Raw genomic sequence first — 20,469 nt, forward strand, 5'->3', positions numbered from 1 at the left:
ATGGAACAGGACTGGGGCAGATACAGTGGTTGGGGATGGCTTCCTGAGAAAGTGAAATTCGTGCTGAGGCCTTAATGATGAAAAGAACCAGCCGTGCACAGATGTGGCCAGAACATGCCAGTCAAGGACATGGCTGATGCAAAGGCCCTGAGGCAGGACCCAGCATGGCCAGTGTAGTTGAAGTGCAGTGACCCATACGAAGAAAGCTACAGGGTGAGGTGGGGAGGCAGGCAGGAGCCAGATTGTGATGCCCTTAGAGGCTGTTGCGTGGCCTTTGCGTGTTCTTATAATTGCAGTGAGTAGCCTCAGGACGTTTTTATAAAATAAGATCGATACCTAATATGTCAATATCCAAAAAAGGATAAAAGCAGAGCTGCTGGAATTGAAGCTGGAGTGAGAAGCTCAAGTCAACACTTGCTGAAAATCTTTAATCTCTCTCCCGTCTCCCCTCTAAGAGCTGGGGTACCTTACACACCTTAGGCATTTCTAACAGCTAACTTTAGTCTGAAGACAGTGGAGCTAGGGACTCCTCACCTGCATCCTATCCCAATCATAGACATTAGAAAATTCTTCCTTGTGTCTCCTTACAGCTTCTACCCATTGTTTTGTTTTTTAATAAATTTATTTATTTAATTTATGTCTGCATTGGTTCTTCGTTGCTGCGCGCGGGCTTTCTCTAGTTGCAGAGTGGAGGCTACTCTTCGTTGCGGTGCACGGGCTTCTCATTGCGGTGGCTTCTCTTGTTGTGGAGCACGGGCTCTAGGCGCACAGGCTTCAGTAGTTGTGGCACGTGGGCTCAGTAGTTGTGGCCCGCGGGCTCTATAGTGCAGGCTCAGTAGTCGTGGCACACGGGCTTAGTTGCTTGGTGGCATGTGGGATCTTCCCAGACCAGGGCTCGAACCCCTGTCCCCTGCATTGGCAGGCGGATTCTTAACCACTGCACTACCAGGGAAGCCTTACCCATTGGCTTTAAATTCATCCTGGGGGGTGACACAGCTCTGACCCTGTTTCTATGGAGTCGCCCATAGAAATCAGTTCGAGGATAATTGCGGGCCTCTGCCTCCCCCTCAGTCTTCTCTTCTGTCTCAGGAAGTGCCTGCTGTAGTGTCAGCCCTGTGTCTCAGCACGTGCTCTGTTTGTCAGGACGGGGACATTAATACATTGTCTGATCATCTGTTGTGCACTCTCTGTGGTGCTCAGCGGTCACTGTAGCTTCTCCATCAAAGTCATGTGCCCACAGCTCTAAAGAATAAGAGTAGTCAAGACCCAACCACATCTGCTTTCTCTAATTTTTTTTTTTTTTTTTTAAAGAGAGAAGTGTAGGGGAGGCTTTTAAGTGTGACTGCCAGTTTCTGTGGGATAAATCCAGACTCCTCAGCCTGGGTTGCAGCTTCTCCACACCAGCCCTCCTCTCTACGCTGACTCCCCCTGGCTCCTCCCTGGAATTCACGCCCTTGTTCCTGCCATCTTCCTGGCACAGATGTGGCTCTCCTCCTCTGCCCTTCCAGCTCACCAAGGGCCGATTCATAATCCACCTTCCTTTTTCCTTTCAATCTCATCTCTTTTTAAAAATTGACAATCTACAGAAGTTATACAGGAATATGCTCTCATCATAAAATATATATATATATATATATATATCATAAAAAATGTGTTTCCTTTCTTGCCTTTTCCCCAACCCCTTCCTCTCTCAGAGTTAGGAAATTGCTGTGTATCTTTCTAGGCCTTTTGCTATGCAGTCCCATGTAAATTATTTAGGTTTTTGTGTAAGATTGTTTGTTTGTTTGTTTTTTTAAACATCTTTATTGAAGTATAATTGCCTTACAATAGTGTGTTAGCTTCTGCTTTATAACAAAGTGAATCAGTTATACATATACAATATGTTCCCATTTCTCTTCCCTCTTGCATCTCCCTCCCTCCCACCCTCCCCATCCCACCCCTCTAGGTGGTCACAAAGCACCGAGCTGATGTAAGATTGTTTTTAAAAGACATTATGGCACGTGTTATATACATTATTCTTTGAGTTGCTTTTTTCACTTGACAGTATAACTTAGAAATTTTTCTAAGACAATATATGCAGTTGTAACTTAAAAAAAACTATGCAGTCATTAAAAATGTATTTTTATGGTAAAAATTCAAATTCAAAAGGGTATAGAGTGAAAAGGAGTGGTTCTCCCATCCCCTCTTTTTGGAGGTTACTGCCGATAACACTTCCTGACATATATTCATAAATGCTTTAAAACATGTAATCCTGTAGTATATAGTATACATGTCACGTAGTATCTTGAACATTTTTCCATATCTACATGCACAGATGCCTCGCTCTTTTTAGTGAGTGTGTAATGTTCCATTATGTGAATATACTATCATTTATTTAACCATCTCTCTATCAGTGAATTCATTTGATCTTTTCTGTTTGAAAATCTCGGACGCTTCTAGCTCGTGTTAAGTCACTCCTCCTTTGTTATGAATTTATTCAGCACAATAAACATTAACTGAGTGTCTTCTGACTTCCTGGTGCTGTGCGGGGCACTAGGGCCACCAAGTTGCTTGATACACAGCCCCTTCCCCCTGCTTTGAGTTATCCCAGTCTAATAGGAAGACACTTTCTAAGGAACTTCGACTGTGACATGAGCTGGAATGGATAGATATGTCTTAGCATATATGTTATTAATTCTGCTTGGGGAAACTAAAGGAGAAATTGCAATCGAACCCTAGAGGATAAGTAAGAGATCCTCTAGGTGGCAAGGAAGAGAAGGTCATTCTTGCAGGGGAGTAACAAGAACAATATGGGTTGGCAAGAAAGAGCACACGATGCGCAGAGAATGGCCAGGAGCCCAATGGGAGTGGAGCGTATGCCGTGGCGTGCGGTGGCTGGAGTGTTACTGCTTGCTCAGCAGTGGGTCATAGGAAGCACTGAACAAGAGCCTAGACGGGCATGTGCTCTCTGCCCTGGTGGACCCCAGCCTCTCGGGCTTGTCCCCTGTGCCCTGCAGACGTTGCCTCCAGGTGTTGGCTCCACTGACACTGCCTCTGGCTCCCCGGGCTCTTTCTTGAATTGGTCTGACTTGAAAACTATATATATCTTATCCATTTTTGTGTTCTTAACATGTCATGTCCTCTTTTCGCAGAGTTTAATCGGTCAAGAAATAGAACAGAATTCAGCTATGGCCCCGAGGAAGAGAGGTGGACGGGGGATTTCATTCATCTTCTGCTGTTTCCGAAATAATGATCACCCAGAAATCACATATCGGCTGCGAAATGATAGCAACTTTGCGCTTCAGACCATGGAGCCAGCGTTACCCATGCCCCCTGTGGAGGAGCTGGACGTCATGTTCAGTGAACTTGTGGTGAGTCTCAGACTTCCATCCCAGGGGTAGTCGGGGCTATCCAAGAGGGAGGGGAGAGGATGTGGACAGTTTGGTTAGACACAGGCTTGCCTTTCTTCAGTGAAATGGCCCCCATCCGTCCCTTCGATCTGCACCCCCAGCTGTCAGCACTGAGCCTGTGGAGAAGGAGAAAGAAAAGGGTAGCATCACTACATCAGAGGGCTTTGCTGGTGCTTTAAGTGGAGGGATTTAGACCTTTAGGTCTTCAGATATGTGGCACGACTGCTTCCTAAGTTGCCCTTTCTAATTCCTCCCCATCCCAACCTGAGATGCTTGTGTGCGCAAATATTTCCTTCATCTGCTTCACACCTGCTGGGATTACCGCCATGCTTCCCGCCACTCCCAGTGTGTAGTAATAGTGTCTTTTAAAAAATTAGTCATACTGTCCCTCCTGTCCTTGATCCTTGGATGAAAGACATTATTGCTTAAGTAGAGTATAATTATTTATCCTAATGATAGGACTGCAATAATAACTGTTGTGGGAAGCTTTTTATAGATACTATCATATTTTAGAATCCACTATACTGAAGTGAGGGAGGTATCTAGTGTAGGACCCATTCATCAAGAGATGCAGGCGCTGTCTTCAACTTAGTTTCTCAAGCACCTGCGAAGTAGTGGTTCTTTCCATTCTGTGTTCCGGAGGGTATTACGGCACAGTCAAGGGCACTGGCACGGACATTAGGAAGACCTGGGTTCAAATTACTGCTCTGACTTTATTATCTGTATCAGTATGGAAAAAGCATATGACTTTTCCGAGCCTACATTCCGGAAAGCGGAAGGAAAAAAAAAAAAAACACCTTCTCCTAGGTTTGATGTAATGTTTAAATGAGAATAATGCAGAGTGGGAATGGCCCAAAGCCTGCCCCTTCTTAGGGGTTCAATAGATGTTACACGAGGACTCTATCCTCCCTTGATCACCACTGGCATTTTGTAATGGAGTTAGTTCTAATCAGACCATTTATATTATTCAACAGATACTAGAGACTGCTATCATTTTACATGAATCTTAGGTCAAAAAAGTAACGTAGGCTGTGTCACTGCCCTCAAGGGCTAATAACTGAACTGATTGTCACTCCAGCTTTGATGGACCAGGATTCACCTATAAGCTTCTCTTACGAGATAAGCCAAGAAGAGAGAGTACTATGAAGCTGATGTTTGAGTTCTGGCCTCCTGAGTGGATTAATGGGCTGATTACCAACCAGAATTGGTGGGGAAAAGAGATGACTCCCGGCAGCATGTTTACACTTGATGACGTTGAATATTTTCAGCGTTTCAGGAATCTCTCTCCACCCTCTCCCATTTCCACTGCATGCAGAACTCTGTTCTAGATGTTAGTGAGGTGGTTCAAAATGGAAAACTAGAACCTGCTCCCAAAGAGCTGACAGTTTCAGCAGTATAACAAGAGGTATGATGCCACCAAAGGAAGAAGCACACACACCTCTGTGTAAATGTGTTTTGGGGTGTAGGACACAGTGATGAGGAGGGTGGTCAGGGAAGGCTTTCTGGAGGAGGTGAGTTGTGAGGAGGGATAGAAAGTGAGACGAGAAGTGGAGAGGATCATTGTTAATGGCTATCTCGGTCATCTGCAGCTAGTTTATCCTGTGATAGCAAAATCTCAGTGGTTACAACAGCAGAGGCTTATCTCTTGCTAATGCTGCATGTCTAGTGTGAGTCAGCTGTGGTTCTGCTCTGTGCCATTTTCTGCTCAAGACCAAGACCCAGGCCTGATGGAATAGGAAAGAGAGACATGGTGAACTGCTAGCAGGCTCTAAGCTTATGCTTGGAAATGACACGTGTCACTTTAGCCCACATTTCTTTGGCCAATGCAGATCATGCAGGGTAAGGACATATCATCCTTCTGTAGAGACTGGCACCACAAGTCACATGGCCAAGCCTGAGGTCATTGGGATGGATGGAGGACACAGTCCTTTCCCAGGGGTGGGCAGAGAATCATGTATCAGGATGGCTATCAAGAAAGGCAGTAATGACGCACTTATGTGCTTGGTGTTATTGCCCAGTTAAAGTATTTTAAAACCACAAGTCAACCTAAGGAGACAGATATTGCTGATAGATGAAGGCCTCCTCAGTGGTAGTGGAGCTGGTGGGCAGAGCGAGTACCACTCAAAGCGTCCACCTCCAGTGTCCTTTCACTTGTATTCTGTCAGCGTCCCAAAATGAGACCCAAGCCAGAGCCTTTGTGGTGGCAGCTCCATGTACATCTTGAAGACAGCTCATTGTTCTGTATTCATAAAGGAGAAAATTCCACTGTCTGCCTTATTGATGTCTTTATTCTGTGTGAAAATTGCCTACAGCTGTTAGTTGCTAAAAAGCCAATGCCAAACCAGAACTTTAAGCCAAAACCATTGGAAAACAAATTATCTTGAGGTTTGTATCTGTCCTGGTGAGTGATGGATGGATTTTTGTCTACTCTTGACTTCAGGGACTTAGACCACGGATCCATCCAACTGCCAAGGGTATCCTGGGACAAAGGAGGTGGGCTCAAAGCCACTGGGAACCTCTGCTCTGGGTTCTCTTGACTAGTCGCGGGAGCAGTTCTGCCTGTGCCCACGCTTAGGAGAGGGAGGCCACGTGGCCTCTGGAGTCAGAGCACGCTGCAACCTAGGGTAACTTCCTCTGAAATGGTTTCTATTGGAATTTGAGTTTATTTCCTCACCTACAAAATGGGGATAATGCCATCTCTCTGCTAAGGTTGGTGTGAAGATTAAAGAAGACAGCTTCTTTTAAAAGGCTGGCATCTAGTCATGGGTGCTTTATACCCCACATCCTAGTACAATGAGAAGGATAGGAGATAGTTCAGGTATTTTCTGGACACAACACCCCAGGCAAATATCTCAGGCTTTTCCTTTTCTTGAAAGCTGATCTGCCTGCTGTGAGCACGCCAGTGTGGGTCCTAACTTGCAGACCATTCTGTCTCTATCTGGTGGAAAGCATCTCATCAGAGCCAGTTGTTATAAACTAGTTTCCTTTGTCTCATCTGATGAGTCACTCATTTTGATGTATTTAAAAGTGATACCAAATAGGTTGGTTTCAGAATTACTTACTGCACCCTTATCATCTCATAAATAAAGCAGGCATGGGTGGGAGGTCGGCCTTGTGAATCTTTAAAGAATGGGGGCCCTGAGCAGCGCCTCATACTCTAACAGTCTCCCTGCCACAGGCGGGGCAGTCCGGAGCAGTCCAACCTCAGGATGTAGTGATTTCTGGAGGTCCCAGACCCACACTCTGCCCCATACCACCCCCCACCCCCCTCTTTGTTTTTAGTAACAGCTTTGTAGAGGTACAATTCGCATACCCTATAATTCACCTGTGTAAAGTGTACAATTCCCTGGTTTTTGGTATATTCACAGAGTAGTGCCCCCATCACTACAATACATTTGAGAACATTTTCATCACCCCCAAAAGCAACTCCCTTACCCATTAGCCACCACTTGCCACTTCTCCTCAACCCTACCATCCCCAGGCAGCCATTAATCTAGTCTCTGTTTTTGTGAGTTTGCCTATTCTGGTCATTTCATATAAATAGAATCAGATAATATGTGGTCCTTTGTAACTGCCTCCTTTCAGTTAGCGTAATCTTTTCAAGGTTTTTCCAAGTTGTAGTATGTATCAGTACTTCATTTCTTGTTATTGTTGAATAAATTCCGTTGTATGGACATACCACATTTTGTTTATCCGCTCATTGCTGATGGACATTTGGGTTGTTGCCGGTCTTTAGCTATTATGAGTTTTGCTGCTCTAAACGTTCATATACAAGTTTTTTCGTGTGGAAATATAGTTTCAGTTCTTATGGGTATATACCTGAGAGCGGGATTTCTGGGTCATATATAACACTGTATATAACTTTTGAGGAACTTCCAGACTGCTTTCCAAAGTGGCTGCGCTGCACCATCTTACATTTCCACCAGCAGTGTATGAGAGTTCCAATTTTTTCGCATCTTTGCCAACTCTTGTTAGTTTCCACTCCCTACCAGTCGACCAGCTGCGTTTAAAGCGGTTCTATACCTCCTGGAGAACTGAGGATGTGTAACTTGGGAATGTGTGGTGTGTGTGTGTGAGAGAGAGAGAATTGCCAAATAGAAATAAAGTCTTCTTGCCCACAATTTTAAAATGATTTGGGATATTTAAAAATAAAATATTGAGCATTAGTGTGATGTCTGCATATATTTTATGCCTTTGAGCATCAGTCCTTTTTCTGTATTACCGCCTCCTCCTCCCCTCTCCACTTCTGCTTTGTCCTTTGCCTCAGCCACAAATCAAGAATGTAACCCATCTGAGATTCAGCATTTTTCCCTGAAAATAAGATTCAGCTAAAGTCTTGTCTTTCCTACAGGGTTTTTAGGTCTTAGATTATCCCCACCAACATATTTGAAGAGTGCTGGGGATGATAGCTCTGTGCACTGTCCTTGTTCAAGTAACTTCTTCCATCTTAACGTTAGCAGTGGAAGATTTCCTTGGGGATAAACAGAAGAATGTGTTATTAATTGACAGATTGATTCTTTTGATGTATGTGTGTGTGTTAAGTGCCTGCTCTGTGCCAGGCCCTGAGGCAGCTGGTCCTTAATGACTTTGTGGGGCGGAAGGTCTAGCACGGGAAACAGGCAACAAAACAGGCACTCTTTCTTATCCACTGTGACCGAGGGCTATGAGAGGGGCCGCTCCAGCAGTACATTTTCTTGAGGAAGAACCTTTATTCCCCTCTTTTTTCACAAGGTAAGAGTTGATTCACAGGTTCTATTTCCATCACTCTTAGCTCTCTTGCCAGGAAGTAATATTCTCAGCTTCTCTTCCAACTCCTCTTTGGAATATGCATAGCTTAGTCTCTCTCCCTTTCTGTAATTCTCTGCAAATCAACCTGCCTTCAGAAAGCATACATTCTGTGACCCTTGGTGCTATAAATTTCATAGGTTTGAACCCCCTTGGGGAGTTCTGCAATTGTCCAGCTGTCTCCATGATGAGTGGCTAAGTGTCTTAATTCAGCACTGAAATCTCAACAAGCCCACTTGTCTACAGATGAAAGTTGGGTTCTCCAACCCAGCTTTCAGGAGTGAAAAGGAAGGTATTTTGATCTCCATTTGCTTGATTTCTTAACCTAGCTGTCATTTAATTCCATTCTTGTTGGGGAAGGAGGATGCTGCTTACTCACACCTACCCCCAAGCCTCACAGGTACCTAGTGTGGAAGGATCTTGGAAGCCTTCCTGGAGGAAGTGATATTTAATGTAAGACATGAAAAACTAGAAGGACTTATCCAGGCAAAGAGGAGAGAAAGGAGTGTTACAGACAGTGAAACAGCATGTATGGGACTGGGAGGTGAGAGACAAAATGTGGAAGGCTCAAGGAACTGAAAGTTCAGTGTAGATGGAGTGTGAAATAGGAGCCTGAGCGGATTGGGGTTCTGAGAGCCAGGAAAAGAGGATGGGGATGGTTGTGTTGATTTAATTATATATCTCAGATTCTTATTTGAACCAAAGGACAGTACCTCTGCTTTCTTACAGGTTTTCTCAATGAACTAAATATACCAAAGTACGTAAAAATATTTTGCTGTCTGGTTATATTTACAAAAATAACCCTTGCTCATTGCAGTCTCTGTGAGGTATCAGTAAGTTTTAGCAAAAAGTGTCATGTCTCCTTGGGTAGATTCTGAGTATGTTTTCCATTGAGTCCAGTTGTTGAGGTGAGATGCGTTGTTTCAATGCTTACCTCCTCTGGCTACTTTAATTTTGAAATGGAAAGGAAAGGGAATTTACTAAGAGCTCCCTTCCAATTTTCTATCCAAATACATAGACTCCTGAATATGCCAAGAGTTGATGGGCTAAAGGTATCCTGCAGAATATTTCACAGGAACAGCCATATTGGAACTGGTATCTCCTCACAGGTTCCCTCAGTTCTCTTGCCTTGTGAAACATCAGAATGTACAACTGCTTTGCCTGGGTGAGGTTTTAGGTGTGAAACCAGGTTTATGACAAGTATGGTCATTATTTTAGAATTGTACTTGGAATCAGTTTCACAGACGGACCAGAGGAAAACTTTCCTTTCTAATATAGTACATCACTGTGAATTTATAGCTAGTTGGGAATAATAGGCAGTATGGACCCAAGTTTTCCTAAGCCTGAAATGTTGCCAATTCCATCTACACTGTTTCCTGATTAATCTGCCTTCTTTCAAATTCAGTGTTTAGTCAACCATTTATTTGGCCAATGGGTCTAATGTTCTAGGATAATTTGTTATACAGTGCTGTGCCTTCCAGGAAACATAAAATATTTTAAAGAAACTTATTGAGAAATTTATTAATGATCACCTTTTATGCAATTGAGGACTGTCAACAAAAGTTAACGTCTCAATGGGGAAGATAGTGATGGTGGATAATGAGAAGATTTGTATGTTCATAAATATAATAACTTAGTATGGGTCAGTTTTATCTTTATTAAGTCCTGAGGACACTCTCAACATTAGTAACCAGCATAGACTTTGAGAAATGAAGAAAGTAGGAATGAGAGGATTTAGTTGATGTATCAGAGTTAGATGAATTCACAGTCAAGGTAAGCTGTGCCAGATGAATTCCCTTGGGAACGTACATCAGTAATCTCTTCATTTTTCATTATGTTCTGAAGTCACTTTGGTATGAAAGGAGCTACAGGAATCAAAGTTAGTCTTATGATTTACCAGTGTACAGATTTTGTTCTTTTACTAGTCATGTGAACTGGTACCCATCTTCTCAGACTATCAACATAATTTCTTTTATTACTAGGGCTATTTTAAGCCCTCTTTAATAATAAAATTCTTCCATTATCACCAGAATTGATGAAAAGTTTCAACACTTTTTATCCGTTTATTTTTAAAACTTGCCTTTTATACGAAGACCATGACTAAGAATAGAAAGTTTCTTGCAGGAGCTATTCAGTTCCTTGTCTCCGAGAAAGATGAAAAAATTGGGTAGCAGGAACATTTGATATTAACCTGATGGAAGTACCAAAAAACTGCTTGTAAGAAGTCATAGTTTTAATCTGTTGTTCTTAATTGGAGTGTAAAGGATTGCTTGGTAATTAAGCAGAGGAAATCAGACTATATAAAGACTTCAAAGATATATCTAGAATAGTCTCAAAGTGTTCAGTTGTCTGGAAGCCAAAAATCGTAGTCTAATGAAGGAATTGGTATCAAAATTGTTCAATTTCCATGAGGTTAATTTTTTTTTTCCAATTGACAAACCTATAAAAGTCAAAAGAGAAAATCCTGTTTATCTAAAGCACATGGTTAGTTGACAGAGAAGAAAAAAAATATTGAGTAGATATTCCCTTGACACTGTGGCATTTTTGGATAAATCAACTTGATGGGTTCATAGAAAAATGTTTGGAACAGCATGAAAACATGTAGTACATCACAAAGGGAAGTGGGAGTGTAGATATGGGCTTAAATGTGTTCAGTGCTAAAATTCCTATGGGGTAGATGTGAACTACTGCCAATATACAGTCAATTTAAAGGTGACCCAAAAACAATCCTAAACCCAGAACTTTATAAACAAATTATTTAGGCCCTGAGAACACCTGATGATTTGTGATACAGGGGATGTGGATATAGGTGGTTTTGCTTGCTTTTCTCTATTGTACTTTTTTTTTTTAATTATTTTATTTTATTTCATTTATTTTTTGCCTGCTTTGAGTCTTCATTGCTGTGTGCGGGCTTCCTCTAGTTGCGGCGAGCGGGGGCTACTCTTCGTTGTGGTGCACGGGCTTCTCACTGCGGTGGCTTCTCTTGTTGTGGAGCACAGGCTCTAGGCGGGCGGGCTTCAGTAGTTGTGGCACGTGGGCTCAGTAGTTGTGGCTCGTAGGCTCTAGAGCATAGGCTCAGTAGTTGTGGCTCACGGGCTTTGTTGCTCCGTGGCATGTGGGATCTTCCCGGACCAGGGCTCGAACCTGTGTCCCCTGAATTGCCAGGCAGATTCTTAACCACTGTACCACCAGGGAAGCCCCTCTATTGTACTTCTGAACAGAACTTTGTAATACATCCAGGAATCAAGTAGGTTTGGCAGTAGATCTTCATCACAATGGACAGTATACACTTCTTTGTACTGGTTGAGGTCCTGTCTGCTTAGAGACAGTAAGATGGTCAAGATGGTTTTCAAAGTTTTCTTCATACCTTCTGATTCACAAAAACAAATCCAGGAAAGCTTAAGATGAAACCACAAAACCATTTTACTCCTTCTAGTCCTAAATTTATATCTTATCTCATCAAGACCATTCCAAATGTCCTTTTCTCCACTTACAGTTTTTACTTCATGTCAGATAGATTGTTATCAGTCCGTTTATTTCTGGGTGCTTCTTAATTTAGATTAGGGACTGAAATGGGGGTGGGGACGCAGGGAGAGATGGAGGAAAGAAACATGAAACCTTTATTTTTTTAATACAAATACTGCAAAACCATCTCTGAACTGATAACGTTATTGAGAAAATGGTTATGAGTCCCCTTGGCCTTGATGATTTTCATTATTAGATGAGTCCTAAAGAGACGCTGAGCGGTATGTATCTACTTAGCTTTTGGCTACAACTTAAAATCTGATTGTTTAACTTAATCCTCAGGCTACCATGTGCAAATTACACAAAGTCAGCAAACTGCACTACTTGCCAACTCTTTACGTGTCCCCATACAAACCAATATAGGTTTTAAAGACTGGGAGGATAATTTGATCTCCATAAGTAGTGTGGTTTAGGTAAGCTTTCAAGTGTAATTTTGAAAATGTGTTTCAGTAATGGCTAGTTTGTACAAATAACTGCACTTGAGAATATCTATTGATGCACTGGGAATCATTTAAACACCATTTGCTCTCACAAAACATATGTCACATGGCCTGCGGGAGGTGAATGCCCAATACATGGATCGTGTATTTAAGTTCTAAATACTGTCCTCAACTCTTCTTTTATCCGCTGTGATTGGAATCCCCTATCCTCCACCTTCAATTCCCAGAATTCCTCTGGCATTTCAAACTGTTTCTTGATTCGCGTTGTAGGAGCTCAGTACCAGCTACATCTTTTAGTTATGATTTTCTGGCTCATGGATGAAGGAAAAAATATATATATATGTAATATATATAATATATAATATATATTTTTAAAAACCAGATTCCTAAAAAAGTTGGAATTTTCCCCCTCTTGTCCAATTTTAAATGAATCTACTGGAAACATCCTACAGCTGCTAGATGTTTATTTCATTACACAATATAATATTTAAGAACTAAACTAAACCAAATGACTGGAAGCTCACTTAGAATATATGCATGGGTTGTTTTCAGGAAAGATGGGTATTTCTCGGATATAGAAGAAAAAGCAAGTCCTTTGCCATCTTTTCAACAATTGGTTTGAGTTTATTCACATATGGACACTCATTATGTTAAATCCACTGTGAACATGTATCTTTGCGTTCAGAGAGCAGAATGGTACAGGCATCCTATCTGGCTTTTTCACTCTCAGGATCCCCGGAGCAGTATCTGGCCCAGAATCAATGCTCAGTAAATGCTTGTGGCCTGGATGAGTAACTTACTACTGAAGGATTACACATGAGATGCTCAGGATGTATTTGAGTGAATGTATGCGTGTGTGTGTGTGTGCAGGAATTAATGACGGCTGAACCATCCAGCAGTTGGGTTCCTATTTTGAATTATTCTTGAAGTAGTCGTGATAGATTTGGGCTGATTCCTGCACTCTTCCTGCATCCCTGCCCACCCATTGTCATTCTGTTTACTCATCTTCTTCATTTGGTTGTCAGTTACTGTGTGAGCACCAGAGTGGTTGGCATGAAGGATAGCAGATTAAAAGGCTAAGGGTGATAATGCCTAAGAAATATTTTCTGTCCTTAACAGTCTCTCTACCCTGTATTACATGGTAAAATAAATAAATAGCTGCAGTGTGGGAAGAGACTCATTGTGCTAGATATCTTTTGACCCAATTAAAGCTTAAAAGGGTCAGCTGAGCTGCCCAACAAGTCTCTGGAGGACATGCTGAGCTGGTGGGGAGGAGTCTGGGCGGTAGCAGTGCTGGTGTCACTGAGGGAGGGGGACGTGTATGGAACTTGGCTTCACAGTTGCCCACAGGGCCTTAGGGTGCCTCTCTCATCTGTCACTCTATAAGCTGATTTTGTGTCTCAGGAGACAAAGTCCCTCCATTCACTTAGGAAAACATTGCTTAGAAATTCTCTCAATTAAGCCTTGTCAGCAGAAGTTGTATTAGATTATAAATATAAAAATTGGAAATTTGGGTGGCTGGATGGGTATTGGGAGATGATTTTAACATATGTTTAGAACAGAGTTATTTATTTTAGATTACTGGAAAACTGCTGGTGATGCAGACTAATTAAAAGTTAGGGCTTCCCTGGTGGCGCAGTGGTTGGGAGTCTGCCTGCCAATGCAGGGGACACGGGTTCAAGCCCTGGTCTGGGAAGATCCCACATGCCGCGGAGCAACTGGGCCCGTGAGCCACAACTACTGAGCCTGCGCGTCTGGAGCCTGTGCTCTGCAACAAGAGAGGCCACGATAGTGAGGCCCACGCACCACGATGAAGAGTGGCCCCCGCTTGCCACAACTAGAGAAAGCCCTCGCACAGAAACAAAGACCCAACACAGCCAAAAATAAAATAAAAAAAAAAAGTTAAAGTTACTCTAATGAGTTTCTAGTTGAAATAACACAAGGAAGCCAAACAAGAAGCCTACAGGTTTAGCAGCAGACTTTGTCTAGCAAACTGGATAGTTTGCACTGCCTACTATTAAAAGTAGGAAAAGAAATAGTATAAAACAATTAACCATGGGTATTGAGGTACTAAAAATTATTTTTATTAGTCACCCTTTGCTTGTGGGATTTCTCACTTCTTTTTTTTATATATTGAATGAAAACACGTCTATCAGACACAGAGAACATTGCTGTGTAGGTGGTGGTGAGTCACATTGTGGTATTTTGTGTAATGACTAAGAACGTTGGCAGAAATCGTACAAGCTGAAAACCTTCAAGGTTTGTTCTCTGTGTGTACACATCCCTTTTGGGACTTAGCACTCTCCGTTGTTTTCCATTTATGTCTTTCCTGACTGGTTAGGAACAGGTAATAATTCACTGAATGCGCCTCTATTTAAACAAACAAAAGTCGTATCTAACTTTCAGGTTTCCAAACCACCTCTGTGAAAATAAAATACTGTTCTCAGGGTCATCGTGGTTAAATTTTAAGAGCTGTGATGGCAGTTCATGACTCCTTGATGCGATGGTCGTTTGCTGTGGGAAGGCTGGATGTTCATAAATTTAATGATTTATTACAGCTGAATAGTACATTTTCTCCATCCGTTTATAAAAGGGTAATTTTTTTTGTTGCCACAGTGTCACCCTTCAGCCCTCCACTGCTTTGTCTGGCCTTTTCCCCGTGATGTGGTACTTATCACCATGTCTTGTGACTTCAGGCCTGGTCACTTGTCCCTCTGAGAGGGTTTGACTTATATCTGGTGGTGTTGAGTTGTGGGATGGGAGGCGAGGGTGGATGAGGGAGAGGGCTAAATCCAGGGAAGGCACTGCTGATGTTGGGTGTATGTGAGGTGAACCAGGGGGTTGCTGCTTGCTGGGCATGTGGGAAACCTTTGGTGGGTGGGGTTAGGATGGGTGACTTGGGCCCGTTTGCTGTGGGTAAATACCTGGTGTATTTAATTTGAAGGAGAAAAGTTAGCCTTGTGTGAATAATAAAATGTTGAAAATTCTGTGAGCTCTATACAGTGAGTCAGATGGACGATTACCTTGTCAGGGACTGTTTGAAAACCAAAACCAAAACCAAACAAACAAAGCCAAAACAAAAAACCCACACAACCCAAAACAGAAACACATACAAAACAATGGGTTGATTGGCAGGGTGACCCCAAGGACCTGTCTTAGCTTCTCCCTCTCCTCATTTTTTTAATCTCCATTTCTCCCAGCGTTCATCATATGTCTTCCTACTTCTGTGTGAATATAGAGTTAGCTTAACTCATTAGAAATAGAAATCCTGAATTCCTTTATTAGAGATTTCTCTTGTTAGTTGGAAACTCACTTGTTGTTGGCTCACTGAAATCTATTGACTTGGTAGATTTTCAAAGAATAAATCCTTTAAATATTGGACCGAAGGTGTTATAAATAATCCCATATTTCAGTTTAGCTCACATCTCTGACAAGAGCTTTTCAACTCATTCAAGACCCTTATTGTATATTATCTCAAAATTCCTTCCCTTGCTTTATTTAGCAAATCAATCCATTTCCTTAGATTTGTACTGTGCCAATTGTTTTCTGATTTAAATAGATTTCTCTATAGAGCTGCCTGCTTACTCTAGAGTGTAGGACCGGTGGGGTTTCTTTGTACAGAATCTTTTAGAAGTGGGGCTTGATAATATGCTTTGTTAGGGATGAAACCTAGAACTTTAGTTCCTGCAGCTGGGCTTCCTTCAGAGTTCTTTTCTTCTTAATAAAAAAGTGTCTAATTATTACCTTTTCTCCAAGATATTATAACTATATGAAATAAATATTTTACAAAGTTATGAAAAACATAATTGATATCTTCCCCAAGAAGAAAAGCCTTTAGGGTTTTGTTCGTTGCTTTCAGTTTTTAAGAAACTTGAGCTTTCTGTGGAGAGGAGTGATGCTTGGTGCAGATGTTTCTTTTTTTTTCATTTGCTAAATCATTTTCCTTTAACTTTTAAAACTTTGTCCAAGAAAGAATAATATGAAAAAAAAAAAATTCTTTGGCCAATGAAAGGAGCTAGGCCATCCCAGTCTGAGGTATAGTAGCAGGAACTAAATTTATTTATTCTATTCATCTTTGCATTAATTGCCAGTCCCCAAAACAATATCTGACATAGCTGGATTGCAAAAAGGAAAAAAAAAAAAAAAAAAGTAAGGTGAGAGGTAAAAAGTAAAAGTAAGGTAATCTAGAAGCAACCGGGATTGAGGTTGAGCTAACTACATTTGTTTGTTAATCTTAGTGAAAAACTTGGCTATTAACCCGCAGAGGAGCCAATACTCTTCTCTAGTCCACCACTCAGGAAAAACAAAAAACACTGAAAATGTTTTTCAGGACTTCAATCATTAATTTTAACCTATCACCTAATTTAATGTTAAGGGACATTGGAGGAAACATTGCCTATCTCTTGGCCTAAATGGAATGCATACTAATAGAATCTATGTAATTTCCAAGGAAAGGACAGGAATATTTCATGGAAGTGATCACGGTTTCAAGCAAAAATTGTATCTGAAGTTGTCACATTTCCCAGATTGAACTACTTACACTAAAGAGCTCCGCTTTTTCCCTTTCCCTCCTCTTCATACATTTGTTTTCAATCAGTTTCTCTTCTAAAGCAATTCCTCGGTTTATCTAATGTTCAACCAGAATTTTCTTTCCTTACTGTGTACACAAGGCTCTATTTTCTCTACTCTGAATTCTTTGTTTTCCTGGGGCTCCAACAACCAGGCTTGATTTTTTTTTTTAGAACTTTATTGAGATATAATTTACAAGCCATAGAATGGACCCATTGTAAGTGTACGGTTCAGTGCATTTTTATAAATTTATACAGTTTTGCAACCATCACCACAATCCAGTTCTAGAACAATTCCATCACCTCATCCCTTCTTGTGTCCATTTGCAGTCTGTCTCTGCTCCTGCCTGTAGCCCCAAGCAACCACTGATCTGCTTTCTGCCTCTACAGATTGACTTTTTTTTCTCAAAAAATTCATGTAAAGAGATACTATCTGAGGTACAGTGATCCTAATTGTTTTGTTTTCCATGATTGCCTCTTTCAGTATTTGAATTAATTATCAAAGTGAAAAATTCTCTTGTAATATTACGTTGAAGTAATTTCATAGCTTTGAAGAAACTAATGTGTGAGATGGTTTCAAATTAGTTTGTACTCTGTTATTTTTCCTCCTTGCATTAATTGTGCTTTCATTCCGCAACTTGCCCAGCAATGTATCTAAATGAGTGCAAGTAGCCGGAAAAGAAAGAAGGCAAAAGCAATCCATCCATTTTGTAACCAGAGAATGACCCCAAGAGTGGTGTCTGTGAGACGGGGTGTAGCTTCAAACACAGAAGGTAAAACTAAAGCTAGCAGCTTCCATAAGAAACCATAGAATATTTTTTTTGATCTGCAACTTGCAAAGATTTCTTGCAGAAGACAAAAAGCACTAACTCTAAAAGAAATAATATTAATAAGTTATATTTCATAAAAAAACACAGTGATCAAAATAGACTGTTAACAAAATGAAAAGACACAGGTGAGGCAAAATACTCTCAGTACATACCTCTGACAAAGGACATGTTTGGCAACAATAAGACCGACAGCTCAGAAATGGGCAAAAGATTTGAGTAGATACCTCATAAAAGAATACGTATGAATGGCATGTGAACTTGTGAAAAGGTATATTCAACATCAGTTGTCATCAGGAAAATGCAAATTAAAACTGCATTGAGATACCACTTCACATAAACTAGGATGGCTAAAATTAAAAAGATGCAGCACCAAATGTTTGTGCGAATGTGGAGTAACTGGAACTGCCATATATTGCTGGTGGGAGAGTACAATGGTACAACCAGTTTCTGACGCATAAAGTGCAAAAACCACTTCAGTGTATACCTTTGCCAAACTTGAAAATTGTATACTTAAGAGTGTGCATTTACTGTATGTACATCTTACTGCAAAAAAGAGAAAAGAATGGGTTTTAATCATCGAAACTCATTGATCTTCACTATGTCCCACAATAATCCCCTTTCCCTCCTTCCCAGCTGCCCCAGCTTCCCTCACCTTACTTTTTTTTTGTTTTTTTTTTTTTTTGCAATCCAGCTATGTCAGATATTGTTTTGGGGACTGGTAATTAATGCAAAAATGAACAGATCTAATTTCATTCCTGCCCCCTGGGGATACGTTTAGAAAGGGAGTCATACATGCTGATAACATAACTGCAGCAATGTGATAAATGCCATAAGGGTAGGAGAGCAGAGAGGGGCTGCCCACCCCAGGAAAGTCAGGGTAGGCTGCCTGGGGGGAATAGCAGATCCCTTGAAAAAGTTTAGATAAACAGGATTGATTCTTAGACATGGTGAGAAGGGCTCTCTGGGAAAAGGGAACAGCATGTGCAAAAGATTCAGAAATGGGCAACTTGTGATCCCACGTGCTGAAAGGTGGCTGCTGGTGGTGGAGGAGGGGAGGGGAGGGGAGGGGGAGGAGGAGGAGGTGGCAGCCAGGGTGGCAAGGTGGGGCAAGTCAGCAAAGGCCATACCATGAAGGGCCCTACCTACCAGCTAAGGAATTTGGACTTTATCCTAAGAAGAGGAGCTGTTGAAGCCTTCTGTCATCTTGTCTTCCTAACTAGAATCTGAATTCCATGAGATCCAGGTCTGTTATTCATCTTTGCATCCTTTGTAATGTCTGGCCATGGTCCTGGAATGGGTAGGACATCGAGTAGGTGTTGATTGATCTCTAAGGCTGTGTGATAGTCTCTTAGAATCTTGCATGCTTGTTTCAGCCATATTATTAAAACGGAATGAGTCAGAGCAGAGATACTTTTGGAATGGAGGGATGGGGGTCTCATTACACTCTGGGCATTGTGCCTAGGCACTCCCAATTATTATTTAATCTGTGTCACTCTCCTTACTCAGATCTACCAGTGACCTCTGATTGCTCTCAAGATAAAGACCAAAGCTCACAGTGGCCTGCAAGGCTGCTGTTCACTCACTGTCTGCAGTGCTTTTTACCTGTTTAATTCCTATTCATTTCTCAGATCTCCCTTCAGTTCACTCACAGCCTTCACTGCCCCACCTCTCCCCGCAGTAAGTGGGTTCTCACAGCTCATCTCCGTGTGATCGTCCCTCGGACTGTGTGATTATTTGATTTCCCTTCTGCCGCCTCGAGCACATGAGCTCTGTGATACCTTTCTACCCCCTGCATCTACAATGCCTAACATTTAGTAGACACTCAAAAAATGTTTTGGTTGCATGAATTTGGTTGCTTGAGAGAAGGCTATCAGATATATATTATTCTCATTTTTGAGGTGAAGAAATTGAAGTTCAGAGGTTAAGTCACTTGTTGAAGGTTACATAATCTATAAGAGCCAGACCTGGAACTCAGGGATGTCTGACAACAAAATCCTCCTCTTCGTGCGAACAGTCAGCAGGCCCAGCAGGCCGTGAGTGCAGCTCACGGATGCATTTTCCTATTAGCATCAGTGTCATGGTTCTACCCACCTGTTGAATGATCAATAGAATAATAGGCTAGTGGTTAAGAACATGGCTCTGGACCCAGACAGTCTAGCCTCAAGTTCCTCCTCCACCATTTACTAGCTTTGTTACCTTGAGCAGGCTATTTAATCTCTCTCATTCAGCTTCCTGGAAAGTGGGGTAATATTACCCACTTTATAGGATTATTGTGAGGATAAACTAGATTAATCCATATAAAATGCTACTATTAAGCACACAGAAAGTGCTTAATAATTGTTAGCTATTACTATTATCACTACCCATGTATTCCTTCCCATTTTCTTACTGTAATCCCAAATTATATCCAGAGCACCTACAGCAGGTTTTAATTTTTTTATTTTATGGAAATTCTCTCCTTGCATGGAACCATCTGCCCTTAAGTCCTAGTTCAACTGAGTCCTCTCAATTCAAACTTGTTCATTTCTGTGTCTCAGCAGAAGCAGAAGGTTTCTAACAGCAAAATATGGTAATATTAATCCTCTTTGCTGTGAATTTCTAGGTTTTTAGGATTTACACATTTCTTCACACCTCTGTTCAGTTAGGAAAAACACAGTGCTGAAGTGTAGTAAAGGATGCAGTATTAATAGCACTGTTCTCTCTCACCAATCACAATCCTTTGCCCCAGATTAAGCACCATATCATCAAGCTCTTTGAATAACTGACCTGACCCCCACCCCCAGAAAACCCTAATTGTTGGGAAGTGATTTATGTCACCATTTTCCCCCCATTCATTAATAGGTGAGAGCAGGTGTAACTTACAGGAAATTAAAAAAGTAAGAAAGGGGGCTTCCCTGGTGGCGCAGTGGTTGAGAATCTGCCTGCCAATGCA

General features: G+C 41.6%; 1 protein-coding gene across 3 annotated transcripts in view; it reads left to right on the forward strand.

Moving 5' to 3' along the window:
• DAAM1 (dishevelled associated activator of morphogenesis 1) overlaps positions 1-20,469 on the forward strand; it is a 175,201-nt gene that overhangs the window by 57,856 nt on the left and 96,876 nt on the right. For all 3 annotated transcript variants that reach the window (XM_057544132.1, XM_057544134.1, XM_057544133.1), the window contains exon 2: positions 3,132-3,350. In XM_057544132.1, the coding sequence (XP_057400115.1) occupies positions 3,168-3,350 (183 nt within the window). In that variant the 5' untranslated portion in view covers positions 3,132-3,167. The remainder of the gene's footprint in view (positions 1-3,131; positions 3,351-20,469) is intronic.

This window comes from Balaenoptera acutorostrata, chromosome 3, assembly GCF_949987535.1.
Source record: "Balaenoptera acutorostrata chromosome 3, mBalAcu1.1, whole genome shotgun sequence".
In the NCBI taxonomy this organism is placed as follows: Eukaryota; Metazoa; Chordata; class Mammalia; order Artiodactyla; family Balaenopteridae; genus Balaenoptera; species Balaenoptera acutorostrata.